This window comes from Cibotium barometz, chromosome 39, assembly GCF_041138505.1.
Source record: "Cibotium barometz isolate CiBa-2024 chromosome 39, ASM4113850v1, whole genome shotgun sequence".
In the NCBI taxonomy this organism is placed as follows: Eukaryota; Viridiplantae; Streptophyta; class Polypodiopsida; order Cyatheales; family Cibotiaceae; genus Cibotium; species Cibotium barometz.
Window position 1 is genome coordinate 18948245 of NC_141084.1, and position 23748 is coordinate 18971992.

General features: G+C 44.0%; 1 protein-coding gene across 1 annotated transcript; it reads left to right on the top strand.

The window, feature by feature from the left end:
• The first annotated feature begins 605 nt into the window (after nucleotides 1–605).
• LOC147615820 (uncharacterized protein At2g24330-like) lies at nucleotides 606–17421 on the top strand. Its single transcript, XM_086778434.1, has 6 exons — nucleotides 606–809; nucleotides 15302–15571; nucleotides 15705–15849; nucleotides 15977–16086; nucleotides 16303–16729; nucleotides 16883–17421. The coding sequence occupies exons 2-6, from the start codon at nucleotides 15302–15304 to the stop codon at nucleotides 17131–17133; spliced, it is 1203 nt and encodes a 400-aa protein (XP_086634560.1). The 5' UTR covers nucleotides 606–809; the 3' UTR covers nucleotides 17134–17421.
• The last annotated feature ends 6327 nt before the right edge of the window (nucleotides 17422–23748 follow it).

Genomic DNA, 23748 nt, shown 5'->3' on the forward strand with positions numbered 1-23748 from the left:
TTATCCTAACTTATTATTAGTTACACAAAAGCTAGCACATGGCGATTGGTCCAAATGTACACCACGCTTGAAAGTTATGTAGGTTAATGCATGTACGCTTGTAAAGTAAAGACAAAGGTTTCACGAAAAAAGTTTGCCAGACTTGAAGGATGTAAGATCCACTTTATTTATTGAGGTAGGGATTTTATTTCATGGTTGGTAGACCCATTTTGTGTGCTTGTAGCTTAACAAAAGCCTTTTGTTTCCCCACTTTATTTTAAAAAGGGACACATCAGATGAGGCCTCCATTGTTGGTACATGGTGAAAACATGACTAAAGGGCAAAAAATGCAAGGAAGGTAAGGGTGCATAGTCGGCCCTATCTATACTCAAGCTCCGTAAACATCCAAGGCACTTGGATGGGTTAATGCACAATCGTTTTTTTTACAGACTAGACAGTAAAGAGGTCTTATTGTCCATGAGTTGTGGAAGGATTAGGACCTAGAGTTTACCTGGTCCATGACTCCATTCCATGAGGGATGCTTCACTTGGTAAGAAAATACTATATTAAATGAAAAAGGTGGGTATAAATGAGAGCATTGTGGGATTTGTGCAATTGTTTCTTTTAATGCAAAAGGTGTGATACTAGAGAAAGTTTGAACCTTTGGAAGGTGAGGGCCTATTTACACGGATGCCACGCGGAGTGAGGTAGTGTGGAGAGAGAACTCTGGGTTGTGGGTTGGTTTGCTTGACTTCATTTTTACACCACGGCAAGATCGGATCGTCGTCTTCGTAGACCTCGCTGCCTTCCTCTCAAGAACAGAATACAAGGTATGCCATGCCTTTTTGATCATGTTTTGATGTAGAAATGTATGTTTGGGGCGTGCCTCTGTGGGGTGCCAGGGAGGAGGAGGTAGGCGAAGATCTGCCACAACTTCCATGCCCTCTTTACTAGCCAACTTCAACGTGAGAGACCGATTAGCTAGTGCATAAGCTTGATGGCATAGCTTGTGCTGTGCTGCACAGAGAATGCCGCACAATTGGAGCCCTTATTACGTGGTGGAGGTTCTGTTTCAGGCTTGCATCATTGTGTTTTAGGGTTTAATCAACCTTCTGTATGTCCTTTTTACCAGAGCTATACATGTATTAGCTGATGTGGAAAGCTTCAATGAGATGACATATCTTAAAGACTAATCATGGATTTAAAAAAAAAATCTAGGGGGAGGACGGGATTTCTGCCATGATGGTGGTGGGAGCCACAACAGAAGCTAGGCCGGCTCATGTGTAAATGGACCAAAGTTGAGGCTCTTAGGCAGGGTGATGTGTGAATAGCCTTGGGTTGAGGCCCTTATCCCGCAATTTGCATTGCGTTTCGCCCTTCCTGGCACATGAGTACTAATATTACTTGAACTATAGGGTGCAACCAACTACATACATGTTTTATTTGATGTGGAAGGCTTCAGCGAGATAGCAAAACTTATAGACTAGTCATGGGAACATTCTGCTTTTCTCTCCAAGATTAGGGTCCTTCCATATCCAGCCCACGCACATTGCAGATAGGAACCACATCAGCTGCTAGGCAGACCATTATGTAAGGGCGTTAGGTCGAGGCCTTCAGAGTCTTTATACATTAGGAGCGGAACAACAAAAAGTAATTGATATTCATCCCACGACGGGCTGTGATAGCTGTCCATAACCTGGAGGCCTCTGTAGGTTTTTGCTTTTCTACAAAGCTTTCACAAGCTTAGCCCATGCTTCCCAATAGTCTTGTGTACCTGATTTTGCGGTGTTTTTGAAGCTTTGTGTAACAAGCCTCATAGTTGACTAATATGTTGCGAGTACACACTGGCCATGCTGAAAATGTGCAGATGGAAGCGAGACACTTGGGAGTACTTCCTTTCTGTTGGGCCCTGATGACTGAATTTTCATCAAGGCTTTCAGACTTAGAAAAGAGTCTTTCACTTTGAGTCTCTGAATTTTGTGGGAACCGTAACATCACGGCACTGGGTGTGTCAGATAGCGATGTATTTGCAAGGATCAAGGAGAGCTCATGAGTGGTGTGGAACTGCAAGGTGTAATGATGGCCTGTGGAGCCATTTTGGGTTTTCTTGATAGTCATCTTTTGCTGTTTAAGAAAGGCTTCAATAACAAGCTTGCCCTGGGAAGGACAAGTAAGAATGTGTAAGGCATCCCATCTAGCCAACCAGCATATGTTGTCTGTCATCCACTTGGGTTTTGGTAGGGTTCAAAATTTGCTGTTCAAGCAAGGTCATCCTTGCGTCAAAGTCTACCTTGGTGACCGAGTCATCGATCGTCACATCGTCATCCTGATGGTTGTTGTCGAGATGAACATTCTCGTCCATTGCATGATTGTTTTGTGCATCATCAGCCATGATAATCCCAAGCTGATCTGCTGTTGCTCTAGGAAAATCTTGTCTGTCGAGTGTAGAGATGAAGTGCTGCAAAAATCCCGCTCTCCCACGAACTCAAGTCTTGACCAAGGAGATTCCCACTTTTGATGTGCAGAACTACAAGCAAGCCCTCCCCTTTATACCTAAAGTGCAAGGGTTGTTATGCTTTTGGTTTTTTCCCTAAAAAACTAATGTGCTTTTTAGTTTTAGTAAAAAAAACCACATGTATTCCACAAGCCTCTTGCTATAAGAGATGAACTCGCATGGCTTTGCACTCATCATGATACCATCCGTTTTGAGGCTGTGGTGTAACATGCGGAAGTTCGTTGGAAGAATCAATAACTTCAATGCTCAGAATTCAGCAATTGTTCGTGACGAAGATAACACACAACATAGAAAAAGGTGTGCAGAAATATATATATATATATATATATATATATATATATATATATAGAGAGAGAGAGAGAGAGAGAGAGAGAGAGAGAGAGAGAGAGAGAGATTAAGCGTCTACTAAAGACCCAATGCCAAATGGGCCTATGAGACTAAAGTGATACAATAATGTCCATGGCATATCTCATCATGGAATGGAAAATAAAATAGAAAGAAAACATAAACATGGCTATCTCATTGGGGTGATACAAAACTGTCCATGGAAACTCATCATGGAATACTAAGAATATAGAAACATGAGAGCAGCATCAGCTCCGAGTAGATGGTATACCACTCTCCAAAATATCAAGCATGGTGCTAATGAGTATGGCGGAGAGGTCTCCCTTAGCTATGTCATGTGGAAAGGTAGCTCGTTGGCGGTGGAGCATGTCCTAGATCTAGAGCTGATGAGGTGATCGTGGCCGACGGGGGGCCAGGGGCGTTGGGCACGTTGGAGTGCTGAGGCCCGGTTCGAGGTAACTCCTCTCGGGCAAGGTAGGTCCAGAGCAGCTCGTGGAGGGTACACAAGATCCACTATATGGGTGTCCTTCACCTCCTGGGTCTAGAAGAAATTGGTGATGGTTGGCTGGCGAGGGAGGGGGTGGGGTGACTGGGGCCGAAGCTCTCTCAAGAAGGTGTCCCTGTGTCTGCGGAGCTCAAGCAGGAAGAGGCCTAGGCAACGTTGGTCCTGGAAGTTGGAGAGTGGACCAAATCCCTCATGAAGTAGACAGTGAAACCTCCCGTGGATCTCATAGTATATTGGGCAGCGGCATATGTAATGCTCCTTTGTCTCAACCTCTGTGTGGCATAATCGGCAGATCCTCTCCTCTCTGGGTCTTCGTATGAGCTTCTCGGCTCTGAAGATGCACTTAGCTCTACTTGTCTCCACTCTGAGGCAGTGGGATGAAACCCGTATCTGGCCAATCGCAATCCGCATGGCATGGGACATGTGAACACTCAAGTAGCCCGATTGCTGGATGAATCCATCCTCAGTGAGTGTGAGGAAGTGATCTTTGTAGAAGTGCATCTTCGTAGGGAGCTCCGAAGGTGTGATCCATGTGCAATGGGTGTAGAGGCTGAGAAGATCTAATTGGATAACCCGGTTGGTATCCTCGTGAGAGAGCCGGAGAAAAGGGGAGTCCAAACTGTACTGAAGGGGGGGTAGGCGGTCCATGCGGAGCCCATATACTGAGAACCAAGTGGAAACTAGTGCATACCATACTCCAGAGTGGCCCTCAAGTGCTAGCTGTCTTGAGGACTCTAGGGCAAGCCTCGGGTACATGTGGGGATCCATGTGATTGATCCGATGGAGGTATGTGATTGTCTGGAAGAGTGCATCAACTACCATCGGGGCTATAGCAAACTCTGCTTGGATAATTTGGTGTGGGATTGATGGTTTGTTGCGGATCATACGGGAGAACATCATGACCTAGGGCCTCTCAACTTGCTGCCAATCCTCATCGGATAAATCTGGCCCCAGAAGGCTGCTCCATACATCAAGGCTGCTGTGACGAGGGTGTCAAAAAGCCAGCCCTTCGTCCTGGGCTTGTGAAAATGTGCTTGGAAGCACTGCCGCTCAAGTAAGCTCAAGGTTGCATATCGCCGTCACTCTGGCATGTGCTGTGGGAAGCATGGTGAAGCGTGGGCCACTGAAAGTGACACCTAGGTAGACATAGGATGGACAATCTCCACATGATCCCCTCTATATGTGAAGCTCAATTTGGATGTGAAGGGGCGAGAGGTATTGCAGACCATTACCTTGGTTTTACCAAGGTTAACAGAGAGGTCTTGCTTAGTGCAAAAGTCTTGCAAGGCATCCAATTGTCTCTGAAGCCCCTTGGCTGAGTCTAAGAGGAGGACGATGTCATCTGCATAAAGTAGTATGGGGATCAATATGCTTGCTAGTGTGGGACAAGCCCTGCCTAATCTGTCAATGAAGCTTGAGATCTCATCAATGTAGAGGCCGAAAAGAGTGGGTGATAGAGGGCAGCCCTATTTCACCCCAATAGTGCTGGAAATCTCCTCTGATATACCTCCATTGACAGACTCATAGAGGGCGATGATGCTCCAAACCATGTCAGAAGGGACTCCTATCTCTTGTAGACGGTGGAGGAGGCGGGCTCGGGGTACAATATCAAAAGCTTTGCGAAAATCCACAAAGCAGCAGTAAATCCTTTGATGTCGTGCTCTACCCTCCTCGATGATGGCACGGAGGGTGAAGATGTGGTCAAGGGTAGAGTAGCTCCTCCGAAAGCCAGATTGTCCTCAGGCTCTGCATCCTCAGCTCTCTGCAAATGAACTGAGCTTTGCCTCTAGCACTGATCCATAGAGTCCAATGTGTGGCCAATCATGATCGTCCTGTGATTATTAGGATCAAGTGGAGCTCCGGCTTTGAGGATGGGGGTGATGGTGTTGGTGGACCAAGAGGGTGGAAATCCTTCACAAAGGGCTCTATTGAGCATGTAGGCTAATAGGGCCACCAGGGTATCATCGGCATGCGAGATGTACTCGATAGTGAGTCCCTCACGATCCTGGGCTTGCCCATTGTGTAGTCCACGAATGGCCTTGAGGACCATGCCCTTTGTGAAGAAGGTGGAGGTGGTGGGACGGGGATATGATGGTGGGGGTAGGGGTGGCTGATGGGGGATATGATAGAGCGAGCGTGCGTAGGAGTGCCATGTGTCCGGCAGGTGATAGGTGTGGGAGGGCGATGTTCTCGGAGTTTCCTCCCGGCCTCTTTGTAGTTCGGCCCTAAGAAAAGTCGGTATAACTCATCCTCTTTCCAAGCATAGAACTAGCCGTTGAGAAATCCGTTGCGCTTGGCGCTTCGTGATTTGCCCAATCTGTACCTCATGCTTAAGACGGGAGCGTGTGGCCCGACATTTGTCATCATACCAACAGTTTTGGGGCATGGAACCGCAAGGTGGCTTGGTGGTAGACCACCGCGTGCAGATGAAAGAAGTGGTGGCGGATGTGTGGAGTATGGTGGTGAGCTGTGATGTGCGGGTGGACAGGGGGACAATAGGTTCCACATCCTGGAATTGGTGGTAGATGTGGTTGGAGTAAACAAGGTCAAGCTCGTGATCAAAAAGGACCCGAGTGTAATGTGAGATGGGGGGTGGTGTGCAGGTAAGAGTGAAAGAGAGGTAGGCATGGTGAGCCTCAAAGGGGGGGTGGCAGGATCGGGGAGAAGGTTTGCCAAAGCCGGAGATCCCATAAGGTAGTCCACTGTGCTAGTATCTCCTGAGTGAGGGAAGGAGGTGAGGGCGTCGGAGGAGGGCCATCGAGACATCCCGTTATAGATAATGAGACCATGTGCAGCTCCCAGCTCTAAGAAATATCTCCCATACACCGTGACGACCTCACGGTCCTGTGATTATCTTGGTAGAGCTATCTCTTTAGCACTTTGTTTCTCACTGGTCTTGCCTGCTTGAGCTTTCTGGTCTGGAGTAAATTGGTGCGCATTGGTTGGGTTCTTGGAGCCAGAGGCTCTCGTGCTTTGTCTTGGGAAAGACCCCGTTTGGTTCTGGCCTTTTTCCCTTGAGAAGACGGGTGCCTTGGGAGTAGAAGGTTGGGAAGTCCTGGGCTTTCCACTATTTGTACTTCATTTCAGCACTCTGCGCAAGCGAGAGTGCATCCTTGAAGGTGGCTGTGTCAAGGCCACAAAGGACTGCCCTTTCTTATCCTTGTCAGATATGTCCAATGGCAAACATAAGTTTGAAATCTTATTGGCAAATTGTAGGACTTGTTGTGTGTTTTGACGCGCCCCCCTAAACTACGTGTGGCTACTGTGTGTACAGCCAGAGAAGAGAGAGAGAGGGAGAGAGAGATTTGTTGCTACTGTACGACCAGATCTATACGACGAGTAATCAGTAGATGTTCAGCCAGAACATAGAGAGAGATGAAAGCGACTTCTTGTTGTACGGCCAGCGCACGAAGGACCACCAAAAGGTTGCTGTATGGCCAGCGCTGAGGGGAAAAGGAGAGAAAGCTGCAGTCGACTAGCAGAGACGAGCGCTTGATGATACAAACAGCCCCACCCAGCTTTTTATAAAGTCGACCTGCTCTATATTTGAAGTGCTTTTCCCTTTTTGTTCGAAATAATTGGACTTGCCCAAAAATGTCAACTTTATGCTTTTCTCAGGCTTGTAGCCCAAGTTTCAATGAGGCGCCTCTTTTTGTCCACCTGTCCATGCCCAAAATAATAATGTCTAGTCCTTCATTAATGATGGTTTCGCTCAGTGTGTGAAACATTGGTCAAGATTGGTGAAGGGACCAAATGGTGACACCTGTTGAGATAGTTGTTCAAAACAGTTCGTTGATATAACGATATCCTCTTGGAGCTCGCTAGGCGGGTGTGCCTTGTTGGGGTAAAGGCATTATGCCCACCCTTATAGTGTGTACAAGCCCATAAGTTATAGTACATAGTACACTTAGTACTTTTAATGTACTAAGTGCACTATGTGTACTAGTGCAATATACATGTGTGATAGGGGAGTCACACACTTATTCCCATGAGTTGACTTATCCCCACATATGTCTCTCTCTGTCTCTCCCTTCTCTCTATGTATGTCTCCCACATGAACTCTAACCTAATTCTTCTTCTCCCATTCAACTGGTATCAGAGCTAGTTATTTTTCTAGGGTTTCGTCGCTGCAGAGAACCTGCGTGTGCTGTATGGATCTGCGTGTTACATCATAGCAGGGGTTGGTCGCCTGTGAGTGCTGGTTCTCTTGTGTTGGGCGCAGCCTGTGTGTGAAGAGGCCAGAAGCGACCAGATACAAGCGCAGGCAGCGCAGCAGGTAGCCTACGCTGCCCAGCAGGCAGCAGCCACGCTGCCCAGCAGGCGCACTTCAGCGCACCAACAACGAGGCCACCTAGCAGCACGGGCGCCGTACGGGAGAGGTTCCGATCAAATCGATAGCAGACATCTGTACCGTGGTCGGTCCAAAAGCGTCCGCCAGTTTCGCCCAAAAGCGTCGGCCAGTTTCGCCAAGAAGTGTTCGCCAGTTTCGCCGGCCCCGACCTCTGCTGCTGTAGGTGGTGGACAACGAGCACGTGTTCACGTATGCGGATGATCCCGCCAGCCCAGGCTACCCATTGATGCAGCGGCTGCACCAGGTATTGGTGGAGCATGGCATTAGGAATCCCGCCAACGAACGAGATGAGGCCACGTCAGTCATGAGCAGAATCCACATGCTTCGCTGGTGGTAGATGCAGCCATCCGTACAACTTCAGCACTGTAGGCACATCAGCAAGAAGCGCCCCCCCTCGTTCTGCAACAGCATCACGATTTCTGCAGCAGCACCAAATTCAGCAAACCCCCCCTTTCCTGCAACAAAAAAAAAATCCAGAAATTACAAGGTATTCTGCTTCAATTTTTTTTTTTGGGATTTGCAATTGAGCAAGTACAATCATCAATTGAGCAGGTACAGGTGCCAAATTGCTCAATTTTTTGAGCAAAATTGGCAAATTGGGTGACATTGGTCACAATCAGGATCAATTTGCAGGAAATTGGATGTCGAAATTTGGGGCTTTTGATGTATTTGTGCAATTAAGCATTCATACATGCTGTATGATGTGAGAAATCGCACATTCGGGCAAAATTGCAGCAAATTGCAGTGCAAATCAAGGGGCTTTTGTGCCGATTGGATTGATTTGCATGCAGGCACTCACAGTTGATGCTTTGGGCAACGTGTTGATGCTTGGCAAGCACTCAATGTGCCTGTAAATCAAGGGGCTTTCATGTATTGGATGTATATGTGGCCAGGGGGAAGCACTGTGAAGACTCTGGATGCCTTCATGTGCGTCAATGTACCATGTATGATCAGCAATTGATCTTAAATCAAGGGGCTTTTCAAGATTTTATGCTTGTTAAGCTTGGCAAAACAGTAGGCACGACTCTTATGCCTTGAATCCTTAGAAATCAGCTTGCAGTCAAAGGGGCTTTTGCCCAATTTATGTTCGGGACTGTTGTATGCAGTGTTCGGGACTGTAAAAGTCTGATTTTCACTCATTTGGACAGCCAGGAGAGCATTTATTGCTACTGTACCTGCTGGTACAGATTTGGCACAGCTTTGTGCAAGTTTTGGCATGGCTGTACACTGATTTGAGTGAGGAAAAGGTTCAATTTCAGCTTTTGTACTTGCCGGTACAGGTTTGGTACATCATTGGTGAGCACTTGGTACTGTTGTACAGTACTTTGGAAGGACAACAGAGCACATTTAAGGTGCTGTCCTAAATCTGCAGCAACCAGATTTTGGTGATTTCATCACATACAGTGGGAGAAAAGTTGCATTTGTGCTTCCGCAGTGGGAGATATACTTTGGGAGAACAACTGTGAGCACTTTGTGTGCTTTTGGTGCAGTGTTTGCACACTTGCAGGGAGTCAGGCATTGACAGGTTGCATATTGCTATGGCAACCACAGGTGAGAGCTCTTCATTGCTTCACATCAAGAAGCTTGAAGGCTTACATAACTATGATATTTGGCAAACCCAGTGCTATAATGTGTTGCTCCAGAAGAAGCAGCACAAGCCTATCAAAGAAAGGGGTGTAAAGCCCGCTTCTCTTACTGCTGAAGAGTGGGAAGATATGGATGAGCTAGCAAGATCCACCATCATGTTGTCTGTGTCAGACACTTTACTTTTCAGCATTCGTGAAGAGAAGACAGCTTGGGGAATGTGGCAGAGATTGCAGGACTTGTATGCCCAGCAAAGTGCCTCAAGCAAAGTGTATTGGTTGAAGAAACTCATAGGTCTTCAGATGAAGAAAGGGGCGTCTATGGCAGCCCATCTAAATGAGTTTAATGGTATTGTCAGCCAGGTTATAAATCAAAAGTTGGCAATGGACGATGAGTTCAAAGCCACTTTTCTCTTATGCACTTTGTCAGAGAGTTGGGACACATTCAGGACAGCCACTAGCAATTCGAATGCTATGCTGTCATATGCAGATGTTGAGGGTGCTCTTCTTCAAGAAGAGATGAACAGGAAAAACAACTCTGTTGGAAAGTCCAACGCAATGAATGCACGTGGGAGATCCCAGCAAAGGGGTAAAAGCCAAGAACGGGAAAGGAGCAAGTCTCGCTTCAAAAAGGACTTGGAATGCCATTATTGTGGCAAGAAGGGACACATCAAAAAGCAATGCTACAAATGGAAAAATGATCAAAAGGAAAAGGGAAAAGGCAAAGACAAAGACAAAGATGAAGCCAAAGATGTAAAGCCAAAGGGCAAAAGTGGAGTCAAGATTGAAGAAATCAATGTGTCACATGCAGATGACAGTGAGGATGAGGTCCTATTCACGTCTTCACTTGATGCCCATTCACTTCTTACAGGTGGTCATGGTATGCACTCATGGATCATTGATTCAGGTGCCTCCTTTCATGTCACAGGTTGCAGAGACTTGTTTGTCAGGTATACTGCTGGCAATGAAGGAGTAGTTTATTTGGGTGATAACCATGCATGCAAGATTCTTGGCAGAGGTGATGTGAGGCTTGTATTTTTCAGATGGCTCACAGCTTATGCTCCATGATGTCAGGCATGTGCCTGAGATCAAGAAGAACCTGCTTTCTACTGGACAGCTTGATGATGCTGATTATGTTACCACATTTGGTCGTGGAAAGTGGAAAATTAGTAAGGGCTCACTGGTTGTTGCCAGAGGCTCTAAGGTGGACACTCTTTACTTCATGCATGCAGGTGTTTGTCACCATGCTAATGTAAATGCAACCGAGCTGCCGGAAATCTCGATGTGACATAGCCGGTTGGGACACATGAGTGTCAAAGGAATGGAGCAATTGTCTCGTTTGGGTTACTTGCCTTCTCTAAAGTTTTCAAGTTTTCAGTTTTGTGAGCATTGTATATATGGCAGGCAACTCCAGTGCCCCCACAAGAAAGCTCTTGGACAGAAAGATGCTCAGTTAGAGCTTGTGCATACAGATGTATGTGAGATGCCTCAGCTTTCTTTGGGAGGGGCAAAATACTTTGTGTCTTTTATAGATGATGCCACACGCAAGGTGTGGGTCTATCCTCTTCGTTTGAAGAGTGATACATTCTCAGTGTTTCAGAAGTTTGTTGCTCTTGTTGAGAACCAAACTGGCAAAACACTGAAGGCTTTGCGTTCCGACAATGGTGGAGAGTATATGTCCAAAAAGTTTCAGGACTTTTGTGATGCTAAAGGCATCAAGAGGGAGCTCTCTACTCCTTATGATCCTCCACAAAACGGGACAGCAGAGAGGATGAACAGGACCATACAGAAGAAGGTCCGTTCTATGTTGTCACATGCTGCATTACCTCATGGTTTTTGGGCTGAAGCTGTTATGACAGCCGTTCACCTTATAAACAGGTCACCTAACACGAGGCTTGGTGGGAAAGTGCCAGAAGAAGTATGGACAGGGAAGCCTCCGTCATACAAGCACTTGAAAGTGTTTGGTTGCGTTGCGTACGTGCACATACGCAGGGAAATGCGCACCAAACTTGATCCTAAGTCTCACAAATGCATATTCCTAGGATATGGTGACAAAGGTGAAATAGGGTATAGACTTTGGGATCCCGTGAATAGAAAGATTATACGCAGCAATGATGTCATTTTTGATGAAACATGCATGTATAAGGAGCCTGCAAGGCAACAGGAGCCTGGCAGAGTCATCTTTGATGATGATGGACATCATGGACAACAACCAAGGGCTGTAAATCAGCCATTACAGCAGCAAAACCAGCCCTTAAATGGTGCTGAAAATGGTCCAAATGGACAGCCAGAGATGGCAGAAAATATCCCTATGGATATCCCACAGATAGAGGAGATACCGGGCATGATTTTTCAGCCTTATGGCATGGAACAGGAGCCACCAATAGGTGATATGCAGGCTGGACAGCAACCTGCAAATGATGGTCATTGGGTACGGAGGTCCACAAGACCCTCCAGAGCCCCTGACAGGTTTGTTCCAGGGGTTGACTACTTGATGCTTCCTGACTGTGGGGAGCCCTCATGTTATAAAGAGGCTTTACAGAGGGCAGACAAGGCTCTTTGGGAGCGTGCCATGAAGTCAGAGATGGATTCTCTGCACAAAAATGGAACATGGAAGTTGGTGCATTTGCCTGCAGGCAAGAAGGTTTTGCCTTGCAAGTGGGTTTACAGGCTCAAAGTTGCACCAGATGCAAAGCCAAGATACAAAGCCAGGTTAGTGGCTAAGGGCTTCAAGCATGAATATGGTGTGGACTTTGAGGAGATCTTCTCTCCAGTGGTCAAAATGACCACACTTAGAGCTGTATTAGCTTTGGTTGCTCATGATGATCTGGACTTGATTCAGATGGATGTGAAGACTGCTTTTCTTCACGGTGATCTCCATGAGGAGATACATATGCAACAGCCAGAGGGTTATGCAATAAGTGGAAAGGAGAAGCTTGTATGCAAGCTGAAAAAGAGTCTTTATGGGCTCAAACAGGCACCAAGGGAATGGTATCATAAATTTGATACATTCATGAAATCCCAGAAATTCAGGAGAAGTGACATAGATCATTGCTTATACACCAAGAAAGCTTTGGATGGCAGTCTATTGATCCTCATCTTGTATGTTGATGATATGTTGATTGCCGGGAAATCTCGTAAGGAGATGGATGCCTTGAAGCAGAGGCTGCATCAAACCTTTGATATGAAGGATTTGGGTGATGCAAATCACATTTTGGGTATGCGGATACTTCGGGACAGAAATCAGCATGTGTTGTATTTGTCTCAGAAGGAATACATTGGCAAAGTTTTGCAGAGGTTCAATATGGACGGGGGGAAGAAGACTAGTACTCCTTTACCTCCATATGTGAAACTCAGTGCTATGGACAGCCCACAGTCAGATAGTGGCAGGGCTGATATGGCCAAGATTCCGTATGCTTCAGCTTGTGGCAGTCTCATGTATGCCATGGTTGCTACTAGGCCGGACATTGCATTTGCAGTGGGAGTGGTTTCTAGATACATGGCCAACCCTGGCAAGAAGCATTGGGAAGCAGTGAAAGGTGTCATGAGATACCTGAAGGGCACACATGATATGTGCATTTGTTTTGGCAAACAGGATGCATTAGTGCATGGTTACACGGATTCGGATTATGCCGGTCATCCAGATAACCGGAAGTCTACTACCGGTTATGTGTTTACATTCATAGGAGGTGCTGTGTCATGGATATCCAGGATGCAGAAGTGCATTGCCTTATCTACTACAGAGGCCGAGTATATTGCAGCCACAGAGGCTTGCAAAGAGGCATTATGGCTATCTCGGTTAGTGGTTGATTTGGGTTATACAGGGGATATTCCATTGTTGCATTGTGACAGTCAGAGTGCCATCCAGTTGGCAAAGAATCCTGTCTTTCATGCAAAGATGAAGCATGTGGATGTGAAGTATCACTTCATCAGAGAGGTGATAGAGAACAAGCAAATTCAGCTTGTTAAGATTCATACGGATGACAACCCGGCTGATCTGTTGACAGAGAGTTTGCCTCCGGAGCGATTTGCTCATTGCAGACACTTGATGGGCATTGGATGAGGCCAGTTTCAGCCTTGATATGGCCTTGTATATTATCATGTACATGCTGATTTTTCTTTTCTTTCATTTAAGGGCACTTTGCCTTTAAGTGGGAGGTTGTTGGGGTAAAGGCATTATGCCCACCCTTATAGTGTGTACAAGCCCATAAGTTATAGTACATAGTACACTTAGTACTTTTAATGTACTAAGTGCACTATGTGTACTAGTGCAATATACATGTGTGATAGGGGAGTCACACACTCATTCCCATGAGTTGACTTATCCCCACATATGTCTCTCTCTCTCTCTCCCTTCGCTCTGTGTATGTCTCCCACATGAACTCTAACCTAATTCTTCTTCTCCCATTCATGCCTTGCACAGGAGGACTGGCGGCGTGCCACTATCCTATTAGGATCCTTGGGCGCCGTGGCATGGTGCTCTGGATCCGAAGGGTTGGATCCCCCCCCCTCCACCCTAATGATGAGTTGCGCTGGGACCAGGGGGGAGGGACTGTTGGTGGCGCTCACTTGGACTAATGGCGGACGCACACTCTAGCAGGATGCTCCATCCGACGATAAATGAAGCATTGTGCAAGGAGGCTACAGTACTCAACTCTTTGCAAAATAGGATCTCCACGGAGGCACAATAGAAAGATGACATGAGGAACATACTCTAGAGAGGCGATGCAGATGTGGAGAGATGGAATCCCTGCCGTCTGAGCTAGAACCAAAGTAGCTGTGTGTGGGGCAGGGGGGGTTGGTTTCCATCACTCCAGATAACTCTACCAATCACTGAGAGTAGGGGAAGGTACTCCTTCCTGAGGCGAGGAAAGCAAAGTGTAACTAGGAAGCCTGAGACACGTGCCAGGGAGTCGGATGTAGGGTCGAAGCCATGCTGCCACCTCGCAAAGAAGACTTGGGCCATGCGTAGTGCGACGGGGCTCAGCTGCACGACTGTATCCGATGCTGCAGGTGAATCAAACTCCACATGGTAGTATCTGCGCCCCACAATCTTGCAAACCAAGGTGGAGGCTCCTAGGGAGGCGATAGTCCATGCGAGGAGATGGAGGTCCGCTTCTGGAAAAGTTGTGCAAGGGATGGTGGCCTCGGTTAGAGCGGTTGCCATGGAGTCCCCCTGAAGGGGTAAGGACCAGAGAAGCCAACTTGTGCCAACAGGAGAACCCCCCGGGCGAACACTTGTGCTGAGAAGACAAGGCGGGGAATAGCAGGCTAGGGCTGAGGGAGGGGCAAGCAGAGGAGGAAACTTGGACCGGCGAAGGGTGCGATGGAAAGAGGAAGGAGGGCTAAGGAGGCGGGAGAAGGCAGGGGCAGCTGGCGCACTGGGTGGGGGCAGCCGGGAGGGGAAGCAGGCACTGGCAATAAAGGGGCAGGAGGGTGGCGCTGCAAAACAGGGTGAAAGGTGGGCAGACGGGCAGAAGATGCGAGTGGGAGGCGGCGTGAAGGCAAAGGGTGCAGGGGCAGGCAGCATGAAGCTGCACTGACGAGGAGGAAGGGGGGGACAGGTGCACAGGGGGGAGCTCCAGCTCTCATTTCCATGTCTCTCTCTCTCTCTTTCTCTCTGTGCTCCAGGATGGTGACTGACCCTTTTGAATACATGCTGTACGAAAGCGGATGTTTCCAGTGGAGAACGGCAAACTACTATATGTAATATCCTGGCACCTAGCATGAGTAGGCAGGTCCAAATGAACTTGGCTGCCTCGTCATGTGTGACCACTATGAGCACCTTTGTATACTGACTCCCACATGTTTCCCTATACCTTGGGTAGCTTCCTCTCTGGGCTTTGGTGAGTTGGTGTAGAAACTCACATCACGGCCTGTATATGTCTTTGAAAAGCCTTGAGGGTCTAACCATAAGGTCCCATTGCAATTTCAAGTGGCCATTTGCAATGCCAGAGAGAGAGAGAGAGAGAGAGAGAGAGAGAGAGAGAGAGAGAACTAATGCAGGGACCCTCTGTTCTTAGATGGCTGAAAGCAGCATTGAAGATGATTCTAGCAAGAATGGAGCAGTTGCAACACCCAGGGAAACAGACCACAAACCCAGAAAAAGTGTTTTTTGGAGGAGTTTTTCCATTCTGGGTCACTTGTTTCACAGGACGAGCAAGGAGGATTTTGAGAGGAAGCTACAGTATCTTTCCAAAGAGGAGGTGGCAGTTCATACACGCATGAAACGACGCTCTCAAACGTGGAGAAAGCTAGCACGGGGTGTTATGGTCTATTCAGTCATCATGGAGGTTCTCCTTTTTCCTAAGCAACAAAGAAGAATTGTTTTACACACTCTTGAAGTTGGATTAAACTGTGCTGTTATCTCATACTCTGCTGATATATCAAAAGTGCATTCAAATAAAGCTGGTTTCTTGGGTGCAGCTTTTGATCCTAGGAATTGCAGTGATTGCAACAAAAGCACCCGAGTTATCATGGCAAATGAGGGCCCTTCGGGTTCTTCCGGTGTTTGCGTTTCCGGTCTTGGCCACTTTGGTGTACTCAACTTTGGCAAGCTACTACAGGATGCGTAAGGGCCTAGGACCAGAAGACTGAAACCAGATTGCTTACACACATGTTAGTGTATTATATCCATAAATGTCTCTGTTAGGAATTTGTCATATAACAAACAGATGGACATGTTCTACTCATCGCAGGTGAGCGCAAGGACCAAAAGACCCTTGATCGGCTTCGCAATGAAAGGCAGGCTAAAATTGATGAGCTGAAAGAGAGAACAAACTACTACATGACGCAGCAGCTCATCCAGGTGAGTCTGTTTTCCAAGTGTAGAAACAGTAGTGGTTTACGGGTCAAATTCAAATGCTGGTTGCATGTACACAGGGCCAACAATTTTTCCATACGTTGGTGCCTTAAAAACTGTACACATTGTCTATGTTCAAGCGAGCATTATGGTGTAAGCAAAGCTTAGAAGTAATGATTGATAAGAAGCGAGGATAAGACTCATGCTTTATTGTTGGTGCAGAAATATGATTCAGATCCAGCTGCAAAGGAAGCTGCTGCCAGAGTCCTAGCCTCAAAACTTGCAACAGAGGCTGGACTCAAGTTATCACCAGAGCCATCACAAGCTGATGGACTTAACGTTGCCTTAGCTGAGGCAGTGACAATGGAAACGGGCCAAGATGTTGATTCAATTGGCTTGAGGAGGAGGATTCCACAGCAGAAAACTGCCAGCAGAAGCTTGGGACCTTCATCCTCTAATCAGCTGCATAGTGAGGCAGCAACCTCTCAAGCTGGGAGGACTGTTCCCTGGCAGCAGAGGGTGGAGGTTGAGCAGCCCTCAGGCAAGGCCAGTGGTGGCGGGTGGGTGGCTCGACTAGCAGCAATGCTGGTTGGTGAAGACCCCACTCAATGTTACGCCCTAATATGTGGGAACTGTCACATGCATAATGGTGGGTGTCTTTTGATTCACTGGCTCCACATACTGCATTTTCAGGTGTCATCTCATCTTGCAAATATGCTCTGGCTGATGGGTACATGCTGGATAAATTCAAATGGATTATGCAAGACAATAGATAAATAGAGACTTTTTGATGGTTTTGCAGGGCTGTCAAGAAAAGAGGAGTTCCAATTTATAACCTATTATTGTCCACATTGTAATTTTTTGAACGGACCCCAGCAACTGGTGGAAAGTGGAGGTGGAAGCAATTCACTTGTGCCCACTCCGAGAGACGGGGCCTTGCAACCCTTAAAAACTGATACTCTCTTGGCAAATGCTCCTCAAACAGCTCTAGTTGCTGAAGCTGGGAAGGATAGAGCAATCTTGGATAGAGTGAATGATCTTAAATCTGAGTAAAATATGAGGGTATGTGGGACTTGCAGCTTGCTTTGTGATTCTGAAGTTAGGAAGGTGTCGGAAGGGTTTTTGTGAAGCTTTTTCACGATTTTTGGTTCACATTGTCTCAAGTTGGGACGGGGAAGAGAGAAGCTGGGATTTTGCAATCTAATGTGTAACATAAGGTGCATGTCGGATCATCTTGATTCTTTCCCTACGTTTAGGGTCGGTCAACAAGAAGAGAACAAAACAAATGAGCATCTCTGTTGTATGTACTACCATTTTCCGATATGTATTATATTTTTCACACATTTTGTGGGGTTGAGAACAATCTATTTGGCATCGTTGATGAAGATGTTTGTATGGGTTGTTCATTCAGGTGAATGTTGGGGGCTAGTTGAGAAGGCCTGGTTTGCTTATGGGTTATGTAAAGTTGCTGGCTGAGGTTTTGCTTTATGCGTACTACAATGTTATGTGATGATAGTTGGATGAATATACATGGGATAGTTTACTCTACAATCACTAGTTGATGTGCATGAGTGTGTCATGTAATGTATTCCTACGTGATGGCTGCCAGTTGGCAGATAACAATTTTGCTGGTTATGTGATTAGGTGAATAGACATACACAATGAAGGTGTGACTAGGGTATTTCAAAAGTTGATGGGAGGTTGAACAACATAAGAAATGGAGCTAAGTATTATGGTGTGTGTGCCAATTGAAAAAATGATTTTGTAAGAGAGTTCTCAACGCTAGTTTAGCGTGTCTTGTTAAGTGGCCTGCTTCCAAAAATTTCAGTGGCTTAGGTACAAATAGTCTGCATATTCTACTTTTTCATCCCATTTCTTAATGACTTCAATTATGTGAGGAACATTCTTCAAAATATTATTTGGTGGTGCCCAAATGGTTGTCTCAAAAGGGGAGATATGGTATTGGTGCATTGGGAAAAAGAAGGGTAGAAAGGGTGTTGGGTCAATTTTAAAATTTTGAGATCCAAGAGCTCCCAGTAGAACTAATTTGAGAGTGGGCTATGAGACTTGTTCTATGGCCATAGCTTTTGGAAGCAGAGGAGTATTGAACGCAAAGCAAAAGGGTTTTCTCCATATAGCAAAGACTTTTTTGCCAGTGTCGTATGGTTGGTTTCAGCACTTGTTGCTAAGGAGTTTCCCCTCAAGGTTGTAGAGGGGAGCAATTTTTTGTTCCCCAAGAGATGGTTATTCCAATTGTACTTTTGGTTTAAGTATTCAAATGCCTATATTTTAGACTTGCTACTTCATTTGCATTTCCCCGTGCAATAGGCTTACCAAATAATTGAATGCATTGCACATCAAATGATTGTATGCATGCTCCCATGGGCTCGAGTGGCTTTGTATCTGCATCTGTTGTGCATGTTTGGCGTAGGAGACTAAGAAAACAGAGACATCTTGATTGAGAAAGGCGATGTCGTTCATGAAGCTTCATGGATGTAGGTCTTCTTCATCTTCACCTGGTAGCAAAGCTCAATTGTATGAGATGCAAGAGAATGGACTTGTTGCAAAGACAAGAATGGGACACCTTTGCAAGAGAAGGGGTGGAGGATGACCCCAAGCTTCGTCATGTGCTTCACGATAGTATGAAAGAAAAATCTTGAGATGAGCATAGCTTTTGAAAGGGGAGGACCTTGTCTTAGAAATTGTTGATGGTGTGGACAAATGGAGCAATGTTACAACATTGATGTGGGAGTGCAGAAATGTTATGGAGATTGATGTAGGTCTTGATCTGGGTCGATTGGCACACTAGATCTGTGGAATCTAGTGGTTCCTAAAGCTTCCTTTTTGGTTTGTTTGGGATTTGATTGACACTTCCATCCGTCAAACAAATAGATATCTTTAAGAGTAACATGCACACATTGGGTTTGCATGATTCCACTCATAATTGAGACCCTTATGATAGATATTCATTTCTTAGATTTGTTTGGGAATGCAAATTCATGGGATGCAAAAGTTCTGATTGAAGGCTGGAAACACAAGGAGAATAAGTCCAAATTACTAATCAATTTGTTGCCTATTAAAGATAATTCACAAAGGCTAATAACTAGAGGAACAAACATTACAAGCTTTGGTAGATTACACATCATGAGGAGAGATTAAATGCAACTTTTTGATAATTGTATTATCTTGAGTGGACGAGAGGGCTCTCTAGATGGAGCTTAAATATATGTCAATGTTTATGATCATAAGCAACACCAGAAGTTTGATAGGATATATTTGATTCAATTTCATGTGTTTATGATAAAGTCCCCATGTATGGAGCTTTATTGCCATATAACACAAATGTTAGTACCTAATATTTTTGGAGTGAAAAGAAGTGAGGTAAGAAGTAAATCTCCAAGTCTTTAAAATTGTTAGATATCATGGAGGCTCAAACACATCAAGATAAGCCATGGCTATGCATAATTAAGAGTGATTAGGGTTTAAACTCAAGTGATTAACTAGCAAAATGCGATTAGCATACTGACGACATAATGGGAGAAATGGAGCATCTCTCATTCATGAGGGTGTGCCTTTAACTAGGCTGAAGAGAAAGCATAATATGTGTCATGGATGATGTGAAGCACCTCCTCAATCAACTCCTACATTCTCTAGATGCTCTCCGAGAATCTAGAGAACTAGGCTGAAGAGAAAGCATAATATGTGTCATGGATGATGTGAAGCACATAGAACATGTTCAAGAGGATGAAATTACTGTTAAAGAGGAGGAGATTTCTACATATGGGGGATTGTATGATGCATTTTTTAGGACCCTTACAGGTCTATAATCTTTGGCTCTTCCTAGTGCATGTGATGGGGTGGGAAAGCACATAGAACATGTTCAAGAGGATGAAATTACTGTTAAAGAGGAGGAGATTTCTACATATGGGGGATTGTATGATGCATTTTTTAGGACCCTTACCTATAATCTTTGGCTCTTCTACAGATCGATTATAGATCATGCATACCTATGATTTTAGTAAGGAATATTTCAAGGAAGAAGAGCAACAACAATACATAATGGTAAAACTACTTACTCTCGAGTTGACTGAGAGATAAGCTATGCCTTCGCTTTTGTCCCTTCTTCATAATAAAAAGACTTCCCAATGTCATGTCCCATTCTTCCTTCATGTCGCCTTTGCAGAGTCTACATAAATATGGTCACCCACATTGGTGGGATCTTTCTCAGAAGCCACATCCTCTTGCAATGTCTCAATGTCTTTCTTGTTCTTTAGTGACCATAATTCACAATCTCATGTTAGTACATTCCATAGGGTCATCACATAAGGTCATCATCCTCCACTTCTCTATTCTACTTTTGTGAGGAACTTTCCTAGGAGAATTGATTGTCTGTAATTACAAAATAAATTGCACTTGTATTTAAAAATTCAAGATCACATAAAACGTGTGTATCTATCGAGCTACCTTGAAATGTAGTTGATGTGGAGAAGTCAGACTTAACATGTAATGGAGTCGACATTCTTGCACTTGGCTCCCCCCCTGCACACACGATTGGTTAGAAATTCAATAATTTTCTACTTAATATAATGATAGAGTCATTATTACCGACAATTTCTATATAGTGCACTAATTAGTGCACATTCACTATATACATCTCACTAGTCAGTGCACTAGTTCACTTGCAGTACTGCACTAGTTAGTGGCCAATGTTACACGGTTAATAGTTAATGCACACGGTTAATAGCTAATGCACAAGGTCAGCACTAAGTCTTAGTGACCATGGTCCCTAGTTACTAGGCCACAAACTAGTGATCTGTGCAATAGTTAGTGTACCTAGATTAGTAGGTAGTGCATAGAGTCAGTAGTTACTGGTCCCAAGTCACTACCTAGTCAGAATAATGCACTAGTTAGTGCTTCCAAGTCACCTCCTAGTGCAAATGTGCATTAGGTAGGCCACTAGTTAATGTGGAATCTCACTAGCTTAGTGTGGCTTGGTCACTAATTAGTAGTAGAAAGTGCACCTCTATCACTAGTCACTATCTAGTAGAAATGTGCAAGGCTTAGTGTAGGTAAGCCACAAGGTAGTGCATTGACTCCCTAGGTAGTGCACCTATGTCTCTTATTAGTGAGCCCCACTAAGTAATTAGTGCACCCAAGTCACTAGTTGATGCACCCGGGTTATTAGTAAGTGAGTCCCATCCACTAGTTAGTGCACCCATGTCACTAGTTGGTACACTCAGTTTATTAGTTAGTGACCCCTAGTCACTAGTAAGTGCACCTAGATCACTAGTTATAGTGATTAGGTGCACCAGGTCACTAGTTAGTGACCCACCAGCTACTAGTTAGTGCACCTAGGTCAGTGGGTTATGTAGTGGGGTGAACCCAAGACACAAGTTAGTGACTGGAGTGCACTCAAGTAACTAGTTGGTGACCTCCAATCACTAGTTAGCATCTTGGGTGCACCCCAGTCACTACTTAGTGGCCCTTATTAGTAGTTAATGCACCCAAGTCACTAGTTTGGTACCCAGGTCACTAGTTAGTGACTCCCAACCACTAGTTAACTAGGGTGGACCTAAGTTACTAGTTAGTGATTAGGGTGCACCCAGGTCATTAGTAATGATTCCCACTCACTAGTGATCCCTAGTAAGTAGTTAGTACATTGACGTTACTATTTTTTTCACCCCAATCACTAGTTAGTGCCTCCCAGTAACTAGTTAGTGCACCCATATTACTATTTGGTTCACCCCAATCACTAGTTAGTGCCTCTGTAAGATTCCTCACCAGCCTCTCAAGATGTCCAGCATCTTCCCCTGTAATCAATTCCTTCTTCAGAAATATAAAAGATCTTGTTTCTAACTGTTTTAGCTTAGAGAGAAAAAAATATTCTAGAGAGAGAATATTCAAATTTTGAATATTTTTGGATAGAAAAATAACTCTCTTTATTAAAATAAGTTTCCCTAAAACAGAAATTCAAAAAGATTTTCAGAAGGTGCATTAGAAATTAAGTATAATCTGTTCAAGAGGCATTATCCTGGGGGTGAAGATTTATTCGAAATTTTAAATTAAGGTTCCTATGGACCAATAAGATTCATCCAAATGTAGGGAGGAGATAAATGAATAAATAAAAGAAACATCTCCCAAAAATGAGTAAATACTCACATAAGATGAAGAGTTGACTAAGGACAAGGTTAATAGTTAAAAAGGGGAGATATTTAGAAGTAATGATGCATTTTTGACACCTCTGCATGGGGGATTCCCCCCTCATGAATGAGGCGCCTACTTCACATGTGCAATTGAGTTTTAAATCTTCAAAAATTGAGATATTTCATCTCTCCTCTCCCCTAGTTTAAGTCTAGTTCCAAAAAGTTAGCTCAACTGAACTAAAAATGATCAAAAATTGACCAAACTGATTTGGAAAATTCTAGAATCAGTTTGTTTGGTTAGGAACTCAATTTTTCCTATAAATAGAAGCCTCCCCCTTTGTTGAAAAATAATAGTGTTTATGCACTCTTACTCTACTCCACCCAAACCAAGAACTGTGAATTTATTAATAATTCACTAGTTTTTGACATTTCCCTCTTCCAAAGATTGGTGGCCACTCTTGTTACAAACAAGAGTTGAACCCTCAAACCATCAAGCCAAAGGAAAGCTCCAAGAAATTTGTAAGTAGAGATTCTTGTAATTTTCTTTATTGATTTTATGTTTTTCTAATGTTTATGATTGTTTGAAGTGATAAATGGATGCTATGCCTTGATCGAAAGGCTTTTCCCCTCTCTCTTCTTAGAATCAACCCTTCTTTATCATAGTTAAGTGATAATTATTAGAATTATACTTTTTATAATGTTTTCTCGTTTATAAGTGAATTTTGATCAGTATAGATTACTTTAAATTAATTAGAGTTAATTTTTAAAGACAAATTAAGTAGAAAATTTTAAAAAATGGTCCGCCATACAAAGGAGGTTATGGCAATTTTTTGGAAATAATTATTATCTTTTATTATGCTAAAAGAGTATTCCCTGTCATTTCTATACTCTAAAAGTATCATTTTCATGCATAGAAGATGCATATTGTTTATTAACAATTAGAGTAGATTTTTAAAACAAAATTAAGTAGAAAAATTTGAAAAATGGTCAGCCATACAAAGGAGGTTATGGTAAATTTTTTGGAAATAAGAATTATCTTTTATTATGCTAAAAGAGTAATTCTTATCAATTCTATACTCTAAAAGTGTCATTTTCATGCATAGAAGATGCATATTGATCATTATTATTCTTTTATGCATAAAAGAATAATCTTTTTATTATGAAAGTGTTACTTTATCAAAATAGATGTTTATGCATAAAGGAATAATTTTCTTTTTATTATGAAAGTGTTACTTTCATCAAAATATATTTTTATGCATAAAGGAATAATTTTCTTTTTATTATGAAAGTGTTACTTTCATCAAAATAGATTTTTATGCATAAAGGAATAATTTTCTTTTATTATAAAAGTGTTACTTTCATCAAAATAGATTTTTATGCATAAAGGAATAATTCTCTTTATTATGAAAGTGTTACTTTCATCAAAATGGATTTTTATGCATAAAAGAATATTTTTTTAATTATAAAAGTGTTACTTTTATCATAATTGATTTTCATGCATAAAAGATTATTTTTTATTATAAAA